Source organism: Artemia franciscana, chromosome 17, assembly GCF_032884065.1.
Source record: "Artemia franciscana chromosome 17, ASM3288406v1, whole genome shotgun sequence".
NCBI lineage: Eukaryota > Metazoa > Arthropoda > Branchiopoda > Anostraca > Artemiidae > Artemia > Artemia franciscana.
This window is the reverse complement of record NC_088879.1, coordinates 29,429,777-29,452,016: the sequence shown is the minus strand read 5'-3', so window position 1 is coordinate 29,452,016 and position 22,240 is coordinate 29,429,777. Positions and strand designations below refer to the sequence as shown.

General features: G+C 34.7%; 1 protein-coding gene across 1 annotated transcript in view; it reads right to left on the bottom strand.

Moving 5' to 3' along the window:
• The window catches only part of LOC136037533 (sucrase-isomaltase, intestinal-like), a 215,458-nt gene that overhangs the window by 126,173 nt on the left and 67,045 nt on the right, over positions 1-22,240 (bottom strand). The window contains exons 17-20 of the mRNA XM_065720255.1: positions 15,685-15,741; positions 13,358-13,482; positions 11,119-11,407; positions 2,163-2,268 (exon numbers count right to left, since the gene is read on the bottom strand). Coding sequence (XP_065576327.1) covers positions 2,163-2,268; positions 11,119-11,407; positions 13,358-13,482; positions 15,685-15,741 — 577 coding nt within the window. The remainder of the gene's footprint in view (positions 1-2,162; positions 2,269-11,118; positions 11,408-13,357; positions 13,483-15,684; positions 15,742-22,240) is intronic.

Sequence of the window (22,240 nt, the reverse complement as noted above, 5' to 3'; positions counted from 1 at the left end):
CACACTATCTTCTTTAATTTTTTTTTTTAAGGTTTAGCGTTTGAAGTTTCGGTTTGAATAAGAAATTAGGTCTTGCAAATTGGGATGTGAAACGGTTGAAACCGTTTGAAAAGTGGAACGGCTCGCAACAACTTCAATTTTCAAGCTGTTTAAAATTAAAACCCTGTTTATTGACCCTGTTTAGGACTCCTTTTTCTCGGAAAATAGTTTTTCTTTATTGTTGCAAACCGGGGATCCCTTGATACAAGGACTTCCAGATAAAGGTTTCTAGCAGCTAGGAAAACTCATTTTCTAGCGCCAATTGCTAGGGCTCTGTGCCCCCAATAAAAATTTTTTATTGTGCTAGACTGTTCCCTTAACCCAGAAAATGACAGTTGTAAGTTTCAAGTCTTTCTTAGAAAGAATAAATTTCAACCCTTGTTGGAGGTGATAAATTTTTGTCTCTCACTAAAGACATAAGTTTTGAGACCATTAGAAAAAAAGCTTTTGTTTCCTTCTATTCCCCATTTTAAGGGATGCGCTTGTTCCTAAACTATTTTTAGTGCATTAGCTAACCTTTTACTTAAGAACTTCCAGCTATAATTATCAAAATGACCAAGCACAACGAGTTTTTTGGCTATCGCCCCTTCTGGGTACCTGACCACCAATCTCTCTCACAGAACAAGTTCTCTTAGATTAGACGACAACTCTTGAATGCTTAAGCAAATGAAAAACTATTTTAGACCCCTTATTTTTGACAACAAAAAAATTGTCTTGGCCCCAGTTTTGGTTAACGCAAATTTGTTTTAGATTTGATCAATTTATAATTAAGGATAAAAGTTGCAAGGCAATCACAAAACTTTTCCAGCCTCTTTGGGTCCTATTTTGATTGGGGAGGGGCTTACACTACTAAAATATTCTTGAGCATTATGCTGGTACAACCGCTGGTTTATGATCGGTTATGTTGGCCTAATTACTTATAGTGCTAATTTCCAATCTATTCAGAAAAGGAAGCTCAATGACCTTTTGCCCAGCTCCATTTTCGGAGAGCCACTTTTTTTGCCAAGGATTTTTTAGCCCATGGGCTTAAGGATAAACTTTTCAAGCCATTCGAATGTGAAAAATAATTTGACCCTTTTTTGTGCCTCTTTTTTAGGGGGTACTCTGAGAGGATATCAGTTCAGCTACAGGATATTCTCTTTTAAAAGTCATTTTTTGATGATCGAATATATTTGAAAAATAAACAACAAATAAAGTAAAGATGGGATGTTTTACATCCAAGATACAGTAAACGGTTGATCTGCAGGAACTCCGGCATTGAATGTTACTTCCTGAAAAAAAAAATGGTGACAACTATAGATCTAACTGTAGATCTAGATCTAGATCTAATCTGTAACTGTAGATCTAGATCTAAATGGTGACAACTGTAGATCTAACTGTAGATCTAGATCTAGATCTAATCTGTAACTGTAGATCTAGATCTAAATGGTGACAACTATAGATCTAATAAATGCAAAGCAAATTTACAATTGCAAAACTACAATCATACAGTTGAATACTATACAGATTTACGGCTAACAAAACACGAAAATAAATTTTATTTTGAGTCAGACAACAAACTTAAGGCCGTGATTAAGTGAACTGATGGATCTCGAAAATCCCGTGTTAAATTGAAAATTTATATTTGAAAAGTACTCAAGTATTCATTGGCAGAAGATGCCGCTTTTAATATCAGGCCATAGCTTCTTGAAGATGCTACAAAATATTTGCAAGGATTTTGCTCTATTTCCTCTAATTGCTTAGAAATCTTAGAAAATGTCTTGGTCTTTTTCACAAGTCGATAATCAGATCGCCGATAATACCCCCTAGAGACTAAAATGACAAGCTGGTATAATCAGCTGCTTGTTAATAGAGTGTGAAATTTTCATAAATTATTTCAATGCAATGAAGAAACCCAGAAATGAGAAATAGTCAGGAGCCTTCAGTAAAGTTGTGCACACAAAGACGAAATCATGGGGACAATTAAATCAAAGCGAGGTATATATCTTAAAAGTGTTACCACACATAGACAGCGCCTTTGTAAAAAGTATTTGGAGCTTGGTAGATGCAAATATGCAAAATACCAAATAATGCGATACGCCGAAGAGCTAGACAAGTCGATAGATTTAGGTCAAGCGACAAACCTTGAGGTGGAGCGGAACCCTGTAGCTTCTTCCCCGTTGCCCTACCGGATCGTGACTGGTGGTAGAAATTGCGACGAATTGAAGGATTGTCGACGGATTTTTGATCCTGCATTTTTCATGCGCGATCTAGAGACTAAAGTTTTGAAGCACAGGTGGGGGGAAACAACCCCTAAAATTCATAGAACCTTAACGAAATTTACACCATCAGATTCAGCGTATCAGAGAATCCTACTGTAGAAGTTTCAAGCTCCTATCTACAATTAAACAAAAAAAACATTTTTTTTTTAAAGTGAGAGTAAGGAGCGACATTAAAACTTAAAACGATCAGAAATAACTCCGTATATGAAAGGGGCTTTTCCTTCTCAACGCCCCGCTCTTTACGCTACAGTTTTTTACTGTTTTAAAATGTAGAGTTAAGAGAAAGAGTCAAACCTTAGCGTAAAGAACGGGCGTAGAGGAGGAAAAGCCCCTTTCATATACGGAGCAATTTCTGTTCGTTTTAAATTTTAATGTCGCTCCTTACTTTCATTAAAAAAAACTAGTTTTTTTAAATTTCTGGATGTTTTTGAATTAATGCAGGGTTTGATCTTGGCTCTCCACATATGAACAATTAAAACGGAATTTGCATATTAATTTTTTGGGGCTAAATGGCTTTTTCATAGTTTTAATCAGAAGATTTTGAGGAAAAAGGAGCGAGGGAGGAGGCCTAGTTGCCCTCCAATTTTTTGATTACTTAAAAAGGCAACTATAACTTATAATTTTTACGAACGTATTCGTAAGTAAAAAATATATGTAACTTACGAATTAAATTACGTAGCGAACTTCAATATTCGTATGTTTTTATTGCGTATATGAGGGGGCTCACCCATCATCGATACCTCGCTCTTTACATTAAAGCTTAAATTTTGTCCCAATTCCTTAAGAATGACCCCTGAATCACAAAGGCCGTAGAATAAATAGTTGAAATTACTAAATATACTTTAGCGTAAAGAGAAAGGTATTACGAGGAGATAAACCCCTCATATGCGTAATAATTTCTGTTCGTTTTAAGTTTTAATGCTGCTTCTCACTTTCAGTAGAAAAAAATTTCATTGTTTTTTTTAAATAATGCTAGAAAATCCTGCGCCCCCTCCATTGAAAGTCATTTCCCTCATGAGAAGTTCCTCCATGGAAAGATCCTCCCCGGTAACCCTCCCCCTCAAATATCCCCCCCAAACCAAAAAAATCCTCCTGAAAACGTCTGTACACTTCCAAGTAACCATTACTATATGTAAACACAGGTCAAAGTTTGTAACTTGTAGCACCTCCCACGGGGACTGCGGGGGAGTAAGTTGTTATTGGGTTTTTCGACTATGGTGAATAAAATGGATATCTCAGAATTTTGATCCGGTGACTTTGGGGGAAAATGAGCGCGGGAGGAAGCCTAGGTGACCTCCAATTTTTTTGGTACTTAAAAAGGACACTAGAACTTTTAATTTCCGTTAGAATGAGCCCTTTCGCGACATTATAGGACCACTGAGTCGATACGATCACCCCTGGGAAAAAAAACAAATAAACACGCATCCGTGATTTGTCTTCTGGCAAAAATGCTTGAAACTTCTACAATAAGGTTCTCTGATACGCTGAACCTGATGATGTGATTTTCGTTAAGATCCAATGACTTTTAGGGGGTGTTTTTCCCTATTTTCTAAAATGAGGCAAATATTTTCAGGCTCGTAACTTTTGATGGGTAAGACTAATCTTGATGAAACTTATATATTTAAAATCAGCATTAAAATGTCATTCTTTTGATGTAACTATCGGTATCAAAATTCTATTTTTTAGAGTTTTGGTTACTATTGAGCCTGGTCGCTCCTTACTACAGTTCGTTACCACGAACTGTATGAAAATGAGGAATTTTGTATTGCGTTTTTTTTTTCCAGGGGTGATCGAATCGACCCAGTGGTCCTAGAACGTTGCGAAAGGGCTCATTCTAACGGAAATGAAAAGTTCTAGTGCCCTTTTTAAGTGACCAAAAAATCGGAGGGCACCTAGGCCCCCGTCCCACGCTAATTATTTTCCCGAAGTCACCAGATCAAAATTCTGAGATAGCCTTTTTATTCAGCGTAGTTGAAAATCCTTATAACTATGCCTTTTGGGCCGAGTTACTCCCCCACAGTCCCCGTGGGAGGGGCTACAAGTTACAAACACTGACAGTGCTTACATATAGTAATGGTTATTGGGAAGTGTACAGACGTTTTCAGGGGGATTTTTTTTGGTTTGGGGGGATATTTGAGGGGGAGGGTTACCGGGGAGGATCTTTCCATGGAGGAACTTCTCATGGGGGAAGAGACTTTCAATGGAGGGGGCACAGGATTTTCTAGCATTATTTAAAAAAAACAATGAAAAAATAAATATGACAAAGTTTTTTCAACTGAAAGGAACGGAATAGTCCTGTTATTATTTTCCTGTAAATATTAATTCCTGTAAATATTTCGTAATAATTTCTGTTAAAAGGAACATAAATTATTACGCATATGAGGGGCTCACCTCCTCCTAATACCTCGCTCTCTACGCTAAAGTATTTTTAGAAATTTCAACTATTTATTCTACGGCTTTTGTGATTCAGAAGTCATTCTTAAGAAATTGGGACAAAATTTAAGCGTTAGCGTGAAGAGCGAGGTACTGACGAGGGGGTGAATTCCCTCATATAGGTAATAAAAATATGAGAATACTGAAGTGCGTTACGTAAGCTAATTTGTAAGTTTCGTATATCTTTAACTAATAAAATTTATTTTTACTAATAAAAACATTCATAAAAAATTAAAAGTTCTAGTTGCCCTTTTTAGTAGCCAAAAAATCGGAGGGCAACTAGACCTCCATCCCCGCTACTTTTTTTTCTCAAAATCATTCGATCAAAACTATGAGAAAGTCATTTAGCCAAAAAAAAAAAAAAAAAAAAAATAGATAGGCAAATTTCGTTTTAATTATTCATCTGCGAAGAGCATAAATCAAAACATGCATTGATTCAAAAACGGTTAGAAATTAAATTAAATAAAAACAAGTGTTTTTTTAACTTAAAGTAAGGAGTGACATTAAAACATAAAACAAACAAAAATTACTTCATATATGAAAGGGGCTGCTTCCTCATCAACGCCCCGCTCTTCACGCTAAAGTCCGACTTTTTCTCTTAACTGTATTTTTGAAACAGTAAAAAACTTTAGCGTAAAGAGCGGGGAGTTTACGAGAAAGCAGTCCCTTTCATATACGAAGTAATTTCTGTTCGTTTTAAGTTTTAATCTTACTTTCAGTTATTTTTTTTTCAATTTAATTCGTAAGAAAACTTTGGTTTTCTAAGAATCCTAGAAGAAAGCTTTCAACTAAGTTTGGTGTTTAGTTTCGAATTAATCAACTGAGGTATTTTAAATAGCCTATCCCTAGGAAAAAAAGTGGAAAATACAATAAATTTTAAAATGCACTCTATGCATGCCGTTACAGCTTCATATACATGGGCATTTTGTACTTGAGAATGATTGAGGGCATTTTGTACTCTTTGCTCTTTTCCCTTGGTCGGTAACCAAGCTTTGCAAGACACAGCCAAATATAATACTACTAGCTGTTGGGGTGGCGCTTCGCGCCACCCCAACACCTAGTTGGTGGGGCGCTTCGCGCCCCCCCAAGCCCCCGCGCGCGTAAGTCGTTACGCGCCATATTAGTTACGCGCCATTGTAGTTGTGTCCCTGTGTCCCACCTGTGAATATAGATAGATTTATATATGTGTTTCAAACTACGTAAAAATTGCGAATATACAACATTCTTGGCTTTCCCATTGTCTGTCCATATACAAAGCCGTATGTACTAATAATGACGTCATATGCAAACGCTCTTTTTACAAACAAACAAACATGCATACACACAACTCGTTTTTATATAGATAGATAGATAGATAGATACAATACAAATTAACTACGTAAAACTTGTGAATATACAACAGTCTTCGCTGTCCCATTGTCTGTGTTGCAATCTTTTAAATTGAAAAAGCAAATCCGTTGGAATCATGGGAATGCGAGGAATAAGAACAGCCTCACCCTCATAAGGCCCTGTCAAGATTGTGGCCTCTATTAGGTTTTCCATTGTTTTTTTTTACGGCAAGTCGCGTGCCATTGCAAAGCTTTGGTGGGTTGATATTTCTTAAAAGTATTATTGGTACGCCTATTTTTAGTTGTAGCACGTGTGGTGGAAACCCTGAAGGATCTATGGAATTTAAAAATTCAGATGGATAATTAACCGCTTCATTTGGTTCCGAAATACAAATTAACTGCGTAAAACTTGCGAATATACAACATTCTTCGCTGTCCAATTCTCGCTGCATATAAATAGATTGTCAGGTTTACCGACCCTCGAACATGCAACGTACAATTGTCCATGGGAAAAACAATCAGTATTAAGATCAATACCACATTTTTTTAATGATTGACCTTGAGCTTTGTTAATGGTGATTGCAAATGCTAATCGAATTGGGAATTGCAATCTTTTAAATTGAAAAGGCAGATCCGTTGGAATCATGGGAATGCGAGGAATAAGAACGGCCTCACCCTCAAAAGGCCCTGTCAGGATTGTGGCCTCTATTAGGTTTTCCATTGTTTTTTTTTACGGCAAGTCGAGTGCCATTGCAAAGCTTTGGTGGGTTTATATTTCTTAAAAGTATTATTGGTACGCCTATTTTTAGTTGTAGCACGTGTGGTGGAAACCCTGAAAGATCTATGGAATTTAAAAATTCAGATGGATAATTAACCGCTTCATTTGGTTCCAAAACTGCGTCGACTGACTTGTAAAGGACTGCCTGGTCTTGAATCTTGGTCAAAACAATATTGTTGATTTCGTGGACGTCTATATTTTTGGGTGCGAGAATCGCTTTTTCACTTAGCCATTTATTATTTTTATAATTTTTTAGAATATTCGGAAATACTTTTTCAATCAATTCATTTTTGGACGTCACTAAATTACAGAAATCAGCAGGTAGTTGTATACGTCCTGAAATTGAGTCTACTGGGAGCTTTCCGTTTCCCATTGCCAGCAATTGATCTGAAAATGTTTGACCAGAGTCATCGTTTTGCAATCGGACACGCATATTTGTAGTTAATTTTAATGTTTTTACGTGTGCCCATAGACTCTTTGAGCATCTTCATCAGTCATTGTAAACTTAAACATTAATAGAATTCTACGCGAACATATGTCTTATATAACTTGAATGACGTCACCTTCAAAGCAAAAATGATGGCAACTAATTTCATGACGTCAGCCGAAACATGACGTCACCTGATCCACAGATCCACAGATCCACACACAGACAACTTATTTTTATATATATAGATTTCTTGGCTGAAGCATCTCGCCAAAGGAAGTTGTCTATCAAAACCTTTCACAAGACTTGATAATTGGTGCTATTTGAAGTTTTGACAATCGACGGTCTCTAGAGAATTAAAAGACAGAAGGCTAACCTAACTTCAATTTTGAAGCTCGATGTTTTCAAGTTCACTTAATCACGGCCTTAAGCAATTCCATATAAAAAGATAACGGTGACGTCTCATTTGAATTTGATACTATCTAGAATTCATACTATGAGTATCTTAAGCTGTTGAAGGCTCAAATTTGGGTGCTTTGGAAGACGGAGGACGATGAGCTAAGTATTTTCCAGAGGTATTGTCTACGGACAATTTTGGATACCCGTTTGACTGACTCTATTTCAAATACTAAGATGTACAGAAAATGTGGTTTTACTCCACCTCTAAGGTTATAATGAGAGTCAAATTGCCATGGCTAGGACACATTTTGCTGACGAAGAATGAAAAATTGGCAAGAAAATTTGCACAAACTTTATTTCCTAGAGATTTTAGCAGTAGGTGAAGCAACTGTTCTATATCCAACTTAGTTTATGAACAGTCTACACTTTTCTAGTATTTTGGCTAAACCTGCATTAAACTTTAACATAGGAGTGACATCATATCTATGAACATATTTCAAGGGCATAAATTAGATCATTTCCCCCCCCCCCCCCCAGGAGTGGTCAGATCGTTTCTAATATCTATGATGCATCCGAAAAAGACATGGAAAAAGAAACAGTAATAGAAAACACTGATTTGTCAACGAAAATCTGACTTAAGGTATATACTTCCTGTTAATATAGCAATTCCAAATCTAGCCAGCAGGTGTAACTTACAACAAAGGACAAGATACTCATGTCATCAGATTCACTTGTCTCAGGTTTATCCTTTCACCAAGCCATAATTGTAATATTAGTTAGAATTTCTACCAGAGAAGCTTAAACTTACTTAGTAAAATGGAAAATTATCCTTTATTCGACAACTTCTAACAAACATCCGACTTATTTATAATTTAAACAAGAGCTAAGAGCTCATATGGCACCTGTGACGAGGTTGGAAGAGCCAAGAGCTCATATGTCATGAGCTCTAGCAAAATTCTAAGAACCAACAGATTGATTTAAAAGGACAATCAAAAGCTTAATGCCGGTTAGGATTTCAAATAAGAGCTCTGAGACAGGAAGTCCTTCTCAATATCAAAATTCATTAAGATCCGATCACTCACACGTAAATTAAAAATACAGCATTTTTTCTAATTTTTCCTCTCTCTTCAGCCCCCCAGAGTGTCAAATGGGGGAAAACGACTTTATCAAGTCAATTTGCGCAGGTCCCTGACACGCCTAATAATATTTATCGTCCTAGCACGTCCAGAAGCACCGAACTCGCCAAAGCACTGGACCCCCCTAACTCTCCTAAATAAAGTGGATTGAGTCCAGGTACATCAATCACGTATCTAAGACATTTGCTTATTCTACCCACCAAATTTCATTCCGATCTCTCCACTCTAAGCGTTTTCAAAAATTTTCCCCTCCAACTCCCCCCAATGTCACCAGACCTGGTTGGGATTTAAACTAAGAACTCCGACACATGGTTTCATTCTAAATCTCAAGTTTCATTAAGATCCGGTCACCCGTTCGTAAGTTAAAAATACCTCAATTTTTCTAATTTTTCCCAATTAACACCCTCCAACTCCCCCAAAGAGAGTGGATTCAGTCCGGTTATGTCAATCACGTATCTAGGACTGGTGCTTATTCTTCCCACCAAGTTTCATCCTGATTTATCTACTCTAAGCGTTTTCCAAGATTTCTGGTTTCCCCCTCCAACTTCCCAAAATATTACCGAATACAGTCGGGATTTAAAATTAGAGCTCTGAGACAGGAGCTTCAAAATATTAAATTTCATTAAGATCCGATCACACATTTTTAAGTTAAAAATACCTATTTTTTCAATTTTTCCTCTCCCTCCAGCCCCCCCAGATGGTCAAATCGGGTAAAAGACTATTTCTAATTTAATATGGTCTGGTCCCTGATAAGTGGCAAAATTTCATCGTCCTAGCTTATCTGGAAATGCCCAAACTAGCAAAACTGGGACAGACAGACCGAAAGAATTTGCGATCGCTATGTGTAACTTGGTAAATACCAAGTGCCATAAAAAACCCTGCATGCCAAATTTCAACTTAATACTAATTACTTAATACTAAAGAATAGCACAATAATTATGCTATTATTGATTTTAGATATTTCAGAAGATTTCGATTGAAAAAGAAACGTGTAATTTTATCCTCAAAGGATGAGCAGGGCGTGAGAATTTAATTCACGACAATTTCATTTGGGGGGGGGGGGGCAAGAGGGGTCCATATCTGGATAGTCAAGGGGCAAGAGATATACAATAAATTTTTATCCACATTATTAGGGTGATTGACCCCTTGAATCCCCCCTCCCCCGCCCCAACGATACCTCTGGTAATGATGCACGAAAATAAAGCATATCTGTAGCTAGAGGACATGCAACAACAAGCATAACACGAATCCCAAATAAAAATATCGGACAAGAAAGCTGCGGTTAGAATGCATGCGACAGGGATGATCACATCGAATCGTAAATGAAATTTGAGATTAGAAGAGAAGTGACAGTGACAATCAAAACGAGTCCCAAGAGGATAGAAATCCTACAAAACGGATGATTTTTTGATGCATTAACAGGAGGGAGTTTAATGCAACAGGAAGCTTGATGAATTAGCAGGAAGTACTTAAAAATAAAGAACTACGCGATGATTATGCTATTTTATAGTTAGAGAATCAAATATATATAAGCCTGCCGAGTATCAGGGCCTGGTGGAGATTGCTTGCTAGTGCCAACGACAATAGAAGTCCAACGACCCATCCGTCAAGGCTTGTATTAAACAAGAGAACCTATAACCGAAGAAAACATAATGGACAGAATCAAGTCAAAATAAATATGTTATAATGCGTTGATTTACAGTTTTGAACAATATCACGTTTTTTTATTTAAAACAAAGATGACAAATGAAATATTGTCAAGTACCCAGATTTGATCAATTTATTTTCAGCTAAGACTGACTCTCTTAAGTGCAGGATATCGACCGAAAAGGAGTAGCCAGACCTCACTAAATGACGAGGTCGAGGAACAGAAATGCAGACCATAAAATTGAGTAGACAACCCGAGTCTTACAATCAAATTTTCGGCTACATCGATTTCTGTAAACAGAAATCTTTCCCAATTTGAATGCAATCCTACTTATCGGTACAATAGTTTTTCGGTACTAATTATTTCCTTTGAATGAGGTCTTTTACCAACTTCTATGTCAGCCTGTTTAAAAAGGTGTCCCCTAAAAAAAAGAAAAAAAAAGAAAGAAGAATAGAAAACACGAAGACAGTATAATCTCCGCAGACAATTGCATTTAGCTTGATAAAAACCCTTTTGTCAGTATTTGGTCTTGACCCCTTTTCTTAGAATTCGTTTTCCATCATAGTCACTCTTTCCTCAGAAAAGATTCTTCTAGATACATACGACAGAGAATGAGTTTTTTACCAACCTAGTTTACAAGTTTGACGGTAAAATGTGCAGTAAACTTACTCCAGATTGAAGTACAGTAAAATCAATATTTGCTCCATTGACTTGTACTGTTGATGGAGTTGCCTTTACACCCATTATTCTTATTTGTCCCATAGTAAGAGAAGCCATTTCTTCATAAGTGTTGTTTTCTACAATGAATTCTAATTGACTAGATGACACTTGAATAGAGGCCAAAAAATAATTTCCATTGTTCACTGGATCAATAGAGTCGCCGTCATCATAAAACAATAACCCAGTCGCTGCTTCATTGTCATCCAAAGCTACAATCATGCCCATTGGGTTTAGACGACTAGAAAAAAGAGTAGGTGACAAAGGAATTATATTAACACAGTATTATAAAGAACTTTGACAGCATCTAACTAATCTGTCATGGATCAAACATCTAAAGTAACAGGAGGCGTAATTGATTATTTCCATTTCATTTCAAAACAAAATCCCGCTATTGCTGATATTACCTCATTCGTAATTCAAACACATGCATGATCTAAGCAAAGTAACCAGGGTAAAGTTAAGGAGCTCAAGTAAGCTAAAATATGAGCCTCAAAACCGCAAAATTTTAAGAGGAGTTTACTAATTAAGGGTAGTTGCTATCCAACAAACTTTAAACGAATGACTATAAATTCAAAAATGACTACAATACAGCGTCATCTTGATCCAAAGATACATTAACACCCATCAACATTTTAACAAAACAAAGAATTTATTTCTAATTCTCTTTTACTACTTTTCTTGGTATTTAGTCCTAAGTAATAAAGATTTGGTTTGTTGAAAAGTCAACATTTAGTAAAATACTTGTATTAATAGAGGTAATAGAAAAATTGAAACATCCACTAGCTTGTCTTAACCAATAAAAACAGTTTATCATTAATTTCGTAGTATGGAGAGGTAGGCCTATATACCAAGGCTTACAGATTGTCACAGGCATTGTACTTTCCACAAAAGCAGTTTCTGGTCAAGGAACAGTTTACTGTTCGAGGTTGACGAATCTGCAAAATATACAGCCAAAAATATACCTTACACTCCCAGGATTAGAGGGTTAGCTATTCAGCTTCTCCTCATCATTAAAGTTATGACGATTACTCTAAAGCAGTCATAAAATTCATTTTGTTCTGAATGGACGAAAGCAATGAAAGGATTCTAGATTCTAATTAGCTGAAAGTATTGCTAGCCAAATCTTGATGTTATTAAATTCTGATTATGAATGAGCCTTAACAAAAATCTTAAGCTATGCTAACGTTAAAAATGAAAAAAAACTAAAGTATCGGTCCCATACCACCTTAAATGTAATGTTTCATGGCATAAAACGAAGCAAGGGGGCTTAAAACCACCGGTTAAGGTCTTTCAACCATGGTGATTTCACTTTTATAAATTTAGTTTCAACCCAGCAACTTTATCAAGGGTTTTCAAGCCCTATTACAAAATTCCCATAAATTAGTTTTTGAAATAAAGTTTTACTATTAAGATGAATCAAACATTGGAAGAAAAGCTTCTTTTATTCTGGGTATTTAAGATGGCTGCAGTCGATTTTTATAAGGTTTTAAAACTTATTATCTGCTTCTTGCCATGAATTTTGGTAAGAAGATATTTAAAGGCTTTTTAATGCACCAGATTCTATGTATGCCCTTTGAGAATAGTTACAATTTTAAATAATGGATGAAAGTAAAGTTGCGCAAAAAACAACGTGTTGAGAGCACTATTATTGAATTATTAAACTTCTTAAGCTTAACTTTTTATTTGAAACTGTAGGTTAAGTTTTACTTTCCTTCAAATCAATTACTGTTGTCCTTATACATCACTTATATCTAAGAGCAGGAATTATTTTAAAGAAAATCTCAGATTTTTACATAATGTGTATTATTTATTATTATTATTCGTTATTATTATTCGTATATATTATTAAGTATAATAAATTATTCGTTATTTAATAACAATAATTCGTTATTAAACTTATTATTCGTATAACAAATTAAGTTACATATTATGTAAAAATCTGAGATTTTCTGTTAAAATAATTCCTGCTCTTAGATAATAGTAAATAATGTAATATTTTACTAATAGATTACTAATAGATACTAATAGAATAATTTTACTAATTTACTAATCTCTAATTGATAATAGTAAGTATAATGGTAAAATAAATTAGACGTATCATGCGATAGTTAAAGAAGTTTGAGAGGTCAAATACACTTTTAAATTAATTAGATGGAAGAGAGATATAAATATTGAGTTACAAACTTACCTTCTTTCAGTATTTACTGCCGGCTCTTGAGTAGGAATTACGTAGCCTCCTCTGATATGAAGGTTAATGAACGTTAAAGGAGCAGATAAGGAAATGGTTTGACCTCTCGCAGTAATTTCCGTTCCCTGTTGAAAATATTAGGATTAATTTTTAAAATAAGATGAGATCCCTAATTTGTTCACATTAAAGGGCATTGATGGTCACTAACTGACCACTTCTGATCCTACCTCTGTATCATATATGAATTACTTGTAGATAACAATATATTTTTTTTCTTTTTCTTGCTTGCCCAGCCTTACAATGCTGTTACAACCCGTTATTTCTTCGGAAAATTTTTCATAATGACGGAAAGTAAGGCAAAACAAACTGCATTGTATAGATATGGTAAGTACCTTTTATGATGTTTCTTTATGGCACGTCTAAGTACTACCAGGGTACAGGTACCGTCTTAAAGGCCAAGAGGATAAAAAAAAGGCAGACCTGATTTAGTTGACTCTGATCACTTGTAGATTTGTACAATGTTATGATTTTATTGAAGTACATTTCATTTTGCTACAAATAATTTCAACCTACAAACATTTCATATTCCACAAATAATAAATATTCTTTTCCACTTTTAGCAGGAAATGCATCTGGAACCATATTTTTTTTGTTAAAACCACGCTTAGGAATTACCGCTTACCAAGCAGACTGGGATGAGGTCATACAAGGGGAATGGAAAACCTTTAGTGAAGGGAATCCGCCATGGAGATTACAATTGTACAGTCATCATGCCCTCAGGCTTTTTACACCACAAGGTGACCCATGGCCATTTCTCGTGGCCATAGAAATCTTAAAATTTTCTTTTTTCGATATTTCGACCCTCTTTCGGCAAAAATTCGTGTTTTATGGTACAAAACGGCAGAATACCACTTTGCGGTGGAATGACCTCTTTTGTTACTTAAAATATTTATCATCTGCTCACGATTTATCAAAAACCTAGATAATCACTGCAGCATTCTTTTCATTATGAGCTGAAAATTTATGAATAAACACGGAAATCCATGCCACACGCAGCATCTTTTTTTTAAATGTTAAAAATGACGGATCATAGGCTTTATCAGAATTTGTGTTCCTGTTAATCTGACTCTCTCTTGGCAAAGAACGGTGTTTCATGGTACAATACGGTAGAAGAGGTCCGTTTGCTGTAATTTTTCAGGGTACGGGCTCAAACCCAAGGTTTTAGGGTTTTAAACCTTAAAAACTTAAATGGCTATCCTTGAATTTTGGTTCTTCAATATGATGACCATTTTTGGTGAAACACCAATGTTTTGCTCCACAAAATGATAGAAAACTATACTCTGCTCTAATCCAATCTCTTTAATTGCTTAAAAATGACACTAGATATTACAATTTATTCTAACAAACCCTCTAATAACATTCTAAGACCGCTGACCCAATACAATCACCCTTGAAGTAAGTAAAAAAAAAAAAAAAAAAAAAAAAAAAAATATCATCACTGCTGCCAATGCAAAATATTGAATATCTTTGTTGTCCAAGGTAGAGACCAGTAATCCCCCAACACGGAGTTCTCAGCCATAATGTTTCAGTGCGCGCTTTTCAAATTGATCCGACACCGCGATTGGGGCTATGGCAAAAGCCCATTTTCGAGAGAGCCAGTTATTTAGAGTAATGTTTCTAAGGCATCTAAAAACGCATTTTTAAGCTATTAGTCAAAAATCAAGTCTAAAAAAAAATCAAGTCTTCAAAAAAAGCACAAAAAAATAAACACGCGGATGATGATTCAAAAAATTGTCTGCTGAATGTTTGTTAACTGATTCAACGTGATAGTGACATTGGCACAGCCAATGGGATGGTTTCAAGGATGCTGACCCCCATCCCAATAAATTATATACAGTGTTTAAAAAGAAGGGGTTGGTAGAGGAGATAGTTTCCGTTGCAGGACAGCCTAACTGAAAAAGTTCTCATCCAATGCAAAGCAGAACCCTGTCTATGTTACAAAATTAAAATTTTCAAATTAATTTTTTTTCACTTAATATTGTTGCTATGAGTGGTAGGCAGCTGGTGGTCATTATACATGGAAGGTGTAAAAATTAGAAAAGCAGGCTTTATATTTGAGCAAGCGAATAGATCAAATCCTGAATAATGTGACATTTATTTAATCCAAAGCTGTCAATGTTCAAAAACAAATCTGCGTTGGCCCATAAATACTGAAAAACATTATTGGCAAAGCTCTTGGGAAAGCCAAAAAAAAAAGAAATTTTTTTTCAAGGTATAAAAAAATTAAATACGAACTTAAAAAATGGGCAAAAAATATAGATACTTACATCATAGTAGCTATACCATCTGGCATCTGGGAAATAAGCTTCAATCACAGTTGTATCCTAAAGTGAAAAGTAAATCTTTAAATTTTATGAACATGCCCATTTTAGTACGAATTTAAAAATATATTCTGTAATCGATTTTGAAAATGGGAAACCTTCTTCTGACCTATTGAGTCTTTTAAGTGCTTAGTCCCGGGAGAAACATGTTATATCCTTTCATCACAAAAATTCTGAAAGAACTCGGATTTTTCCGAAGGATTTTGCAATTGTTCGATTCCACACATAATAATATGATTTAAACATTTTGATGCTTCTAAGATTTTTTCATGTTACTAATTAAAAATCCGAGATGTATGAAAAAGGAACAAGTCAGCGGTGCAAAAAATCAATACAAGAAAGTAAGCCTACAGCTAAAAAGTAGTAGCAATGGTTGAGACGATAATGAATCCAATTTAAAGGTTGCCCTGGCTTATTTACCTCGTAAACAAAAATATCAACACTACTCAACAAAGCCTTATGAGTTAATAGGGAAGCATGTTAATCATTCTGCGTGGCATATCTTTGCATATACAGAGATCGGGGAGCAATGTTCATTGAAAGGTGAAAGTGAACGGGAAAAAGATGGAGTGCATCCAAAAAAGTCTAGACTTGAAAACATTAGAATTTTTATTTCTAATAATTCAAATTTTTTATGATATGTTAACCTAATTACCTTTTTAGACTTTGTGGATCATCGGATTTAATAAATGGAGTTTGTGGTATTTATACTTGATTAACCTGTTAACTACTACATTTATATACCTAAATTTTGAACATAGGCGAGCTACGTGATTACCAGCTAGCGATTTTTGTTTTTCAAAGTGTAAATAAGGTAAGCCCTGAGTACTTTTATGATTTTTTTTTAACTAACTCGTTTTATCACCCTTATTTTACTCGGAATTCGGAGGATTTGACTCACGAGAGAAGAAATACAACGAGAGCAGGATTTGTTCTCAGGAACATAGGTGTCAGCGTCTGGAATGACCTTCCAGAATCGGTCAGAGCGGCAGTAAGTCTGGCATCATTTAAGAAAATGGTCAAATTCCATTTTTTAAAAGGAGAGAAGTGTGATAAGAGGAAAGGGTATTTATTTATTTAGTATTTAATATTAATTATTTTGTTTTTTACCCCCCCCCCAAGGATTTTTTTTTCTTTCTTCAAAATCATTTGAAGAAATGATTTAGCAGATTCATGGTGGTTAGAATTGCGGCCACAGTCAGGACTCTTTTGTCTTAAGAGTGGCAGTTAATGGTAAATTCTTTGTTTAATTTATATGTTTTGGATGAAAATAAAAAATGTCTATGTCTATGTCTAATGACTCTGATAAGCCTAGGCATATGTTCATACAGTCAAAAAATGTTTATATGTCGCTTTTCAGTTTTGCCTCATGGGGGGTTTCCCGAGATGGCGAGTTCATCATTAATTGTAATAGCTCACCCTTGACTTTGCTGAGATATTAAATGTTTGACAAAAATATGAAACTTGAAGCTTTGTTTAACAAAATTCGAAAACTATATGGTTTGAGATTGTTGTTTATTCCTAATACCTGATCGTGGTTTCTTGAAATTTTATTTCTTTTGGAGCGTTTTATTGTAGTTCTTTATTCTGATTTTATAATTTTAGAAGAATTTTCTGTAAGTCATAATTTTTACAAATTAAAAAAAACGGATTTAAAATTTCATGAAAATGAGTGACGTCTTAAAATCACAAACCAGATTAATTGTGGCAAGAATACTTTCATCAAAATTTCATGAGTTTGCATAGTTTGTCCTAAATATATTTTGTTTTAATATCAAAGGAATTTTTAAAAATATGATTTTTTAAAGTAAAAAACCCAGTTCGTATGAGAATCTAAGAGGCGCGGCTAATCAACTCCCATTCCTTTCAATTTAATTGTTCCGAGTTTTATTTGCAGGTTCATAATATGTTTTTTTTTTGTTTTAGGTTTGATAATGCCTCCTAGATATGCGTATTTAGTGATATGTATGGTGAACTGTATACAATAGTTTTATTCAATATGACGAAGAGCTATAGCTGAGATTTGATGCAGACTGGATGGAAATCGGAAAAGAAGTATTTGTTATCTATAACGCCTTAGAAGTTAAATGAGATGATGTATGAATCTAAACTGCTAAGGCAAAAGGCATGAAAAAAAATTTCCGATATAAAGAGGAACAAAAATGAACAATTATTTCTGCGGTTGGAAAACAAGCAATAGCAATGACTGGCCAAAAAACGATCTAAATTGGTCAGAACTCTAAGAAACTCAAACTCAGCCGATTCAAACTCAAAACGAGCAAAAATTAACATGAGTAGGGCTGATAACCCCTATGCCTTCTCAAGACCAGTACAAAATTTACACTTTATTGAACATAAAATATGTTTGAGAAGTTTGCCACTTTCTTACTTTCACAAATGAAAAATTATCATAAGCTAACAAAGAATGTCGGTATATGTCAATTTAACTGACAATGCATGGTCATCTGTCTGTTTGTTTTTTCAGTAAAGCGCAAATTGTGTTCTGGTCTTGAGAAGGCAGAGGGGTTATCAGTCCTAATCATATTAATTTTTGCTCGTTTTGAGTTTGACTCGGCTATTTATTGTAATTTCTGCTCGTTTTGAGTTTCATTTATTTATTCATACTGATTTGTGGTAGTTTTACGCTTGGAAGATTATTTGAATTTACTTTTGCTTATTCTTGGCTTAATGGAGCTCTTTAATTTTCTTTGAAAAACTTGCACTGTGGAAAAAGTTTTTTTTGATTAATGAAACGCATAAAGCCTCCTAGTCACGTGTATTCAGTGATATATACATTTAACTGTGTACAATAGTCTTTATTCAAAAGTACGAAGAGCTGTAACTTAAGATTTGATTGTAACTAAGATAAGACTGTCAACACAAAACACTGACTAGTTTATGCTTGCCGTATTCTAGAATATCCTTCATTATGCATAAATAAAAAATATTCGACATTTACGAATGAGTCTATAGAATAGAATAATCTTAATTGTTCATTTAATAGTAAACTAAGTAGGTGCATTTTTTTTCTTTTTTCCTCGCTTTCAGAAGATGCTCAAACATTACTGAAAAGAGAGGCTCCGAGATTTTTGTTTTTTCTGAGTCATTTTTAAATTGTAGTTCAATGGCAGCATCTTCTGATAACTTTAAAGTTACAACATTCTAACTTATTGACTTACACATTTTCATTACTAGCTGCCACAACACGATGGTAATGGTAAAAAAGAAACACAATTTTTAATACTTGAAATAGTCGCAAACTCATTTTGCTAATCATTGGCCAATATAACGTAATTTAATAATAATGTTAGTGCTAGACTTAGTACTGACACCTACTCAACAGGTCAGAGAAGGTCTTTTCTCAAATCATGAAGCGGTTTTGCATGGGCTTGTCGCTAAAAATCTTGCTAAAAATCCATTCAGATCATTTTTTTTTTATTTTCAAATGTTGAGAAATTGCTCTAGCCAGTACAGTTTTAATGGTTTTATCCGTAATTGGTATTTTTCGGTTAATATCTTACTTTTTTTTTCTTACTTGTAAGGGGATTCAACCCCTTAAAGTACCGCCTCATCACGTCCATTACAAACTTTTTTTTAGTTTGGGTGGCCAAACTACTTATAATCGATGGGCGGTCCTGCCATTACATGTAGGGCTTGGAGAAGAGATCCGAATAAATGACAGAAAACTAAAGCCGACACTCACGATATCAAAATCTTAAGAGCAATTTTAACTCCTTTCAATTCGTGATGGAGATAGAGGTATTCAGATTTAACTAGGAAATTTGTTCCTGGGAACAAAATACTATTCGATCTCTATAAATATTTCCTTAGTTACCCACCCTGATATTACCCTAATTACCTTTCCTGATATTACCAGAGATTACCTTAATACCAACCTGAGATGTTTTTTTTATATATCAGAATGACGAAGCCCTCCTTATAGTCCCAGTATCCAGGTCATACGAAACTTCAAGGAGCCTCTCTTTTATGCATAAGAAATGACAAAGTAGCAGTAAGCTAGCTTCAGATTTGAGGAAGTATCTTTGAGTTTATGCCTTTTTATCTTAAAAAAAGCATTTGCCCCAGTTTTGATTCATATGATAGACATTTCCTATGCAATTACAAAATTTGAGCGCCTTCAAGGTTATACGCGTTGTAACTGTGACCTTCCTACTGGTGTCCACCAGATTCCCCGCCTTTGCAGGATTCAAGTTCCCTGTAAGATACTTTACTTCATTGTGAAAATATAGATTTTCAAACTTAATTAATAGAATGTTTCCATTGATTCATAATCTTTTCGTGATCATTTTTAGATAAAAAAGGAACCTGGATGAGATTAGAGGAAAGAAAAAACATATAAGCTTATGAAAGAAAACAGATAGGATAATTTTTTCGTGAAAAAATAATACTATTTTTTACTATTTAAACGAAGAAGTAAGCCGTAAATGATATTTTTTCATCTGAAACTCTAAAAACTATTTTCATCTGACTATAATTATTCTCTGTTTCTTACAAAAAGCACGCAGTTTTAGCGATTTCCTTTTATATTAGCCCTTGAACATCTCTCTATGATTTTTCAGCGGCCCACTAATGGCAACAACAAAAAAATAACATAAAAAGATGCGTCAATGTTTCTGTCGTGAATTGACCATATAATAATACATATAGTTAACCCTTTTCCGATATGAAGCCTTTTTGTTTATGTATTGTTGAGTCATTGAGTATCGAGATGGCTGAACTAAACAATAATGAACTTTGGTGTGATGGATGGTTTATTATATTAGGGAGAAATCAGTTGGCAGCGAATTGGTGTCAGAAATGGGATACTGAAACACGTTTTACTTGTGACGAGGTAAATTTTTATTCAGGATTGAACTTTGCAGTGTGAAGAAGTGAAATATCAGTTATTTATATACGGTGTTATTTTTAACACTTAAAGGGATATTTATTGGAACTGAATTGATTAAAAGAATAATTACGTAGAAGATTTTAGATAAAGATACCTTGTCGGCTGTTTGATTAATATTGCCGGATGATTAATTTTTGACATTGGCCAGAAGAAATTCCAATAAATATGTAAATTCAAGAAGTAAACGCAAATCAGTTTTGAAAGAATACTCCGTTTGTTCTAAGCCACCTTATCGGTGGTGAAGCGGTAAAGAGAAATTTGTGTGGACCAGTTGGACTTATTGTTTTTATCCTGTGTGGGTAACTGAAATGGATAAGCACCAGTTATGCCAGGTTGGTCTATTTCCCGCCAATTGGGCTGTTACAGTTACAGATCCCCGAGACAAGTGACCAAAAATTTGTGAGGTGTTTGTGAGGTGTTTTTTGTGAGGTGTTTTTGGGCAGCAATACTTCAAATAAACTACTTTTGGGCTAGAAATTTAATTTACTTGAAACTGAAAAAAAAGTCCTGCTTGTTATATCTGTTTGGTCATTTAACTTCTTTGAAGTCTTTGACCACAATATAATTTTAATTTGTCTTAGACTGTGGGCTCCCCTTTCTCATTTCTCATTTGTGAATACCCCACCCCATATCTTTATCACCATTTCTTGAAATAAGAAGTATGTAGACCGCTTACTGTCCCAAAGAAGATAATAAATAAGCATAGTTGTGACACCTTTTTTGTGAGCATCCACTTCTGGACTCAGGTGAAAATTTAACGAAAAAAAACAAACAAACAAAAACTATCAAACTTCGTATTCTGAATGTTATCCTATAACAACAAAAGTACTCCCACGCAGGCAGATTGATTTTTGTCAATTTTGGAAAATCCAGTTAAGAAGAAGGATCTTGCAGTCAGAGACAAAATTAACCTATGGTACTGCAGAATAATTGTAATTTTGCACAGAGCCATTCATAGAGTTGATCTTGTCAGGGGAAAAATTATTTCAGCGCTTCTAACCCAACACTGATAGGCTATAGGCAAAAAAAAACAAATCAAAGCTAAAAATTTGCTCAGACTAGGTAATCCCCTAGCCGAAGGGCCCCCGTCCCTTAGCTGCCGCATCCAAGGTTAGCTGCGCCATCCCTTTATGTATCCTCCTACGAGAACACCTGCCAATACTCCTATGAGAACACCTTATTTGGGCATTAAAACTTGCCAATACTCTTACGAGTCGTTGCCTAGTTCTTAATATTCCGATACCTAGTTTCCTTAAATATTACCAAGCTCCATTTTTGAATGGTGTCACACACTAAAAGAATTCACTTTAATTTCTTTTCGCAACCATAACTTTACCTCTTTTCTTACCTCGGGTAAAAGTGAAAGCACTAAAATTAGATAAAATTTTGGTAGGATAAAATTTTGGGTAGCATTAATTTAAAGAGTGGCTTAGCTAAAAATGATAGTACTAAATATTACATAATTTATAACAACAATTACATTAATTTTTTCGTTTAATATTTATTGTTTATTAATATTTTTTATAGTTTATATTTTTTATGTTTGGTTGTGTGCGTTTGTTTCTGTGTTTGTGCTGTTGCATTGGTGATTTC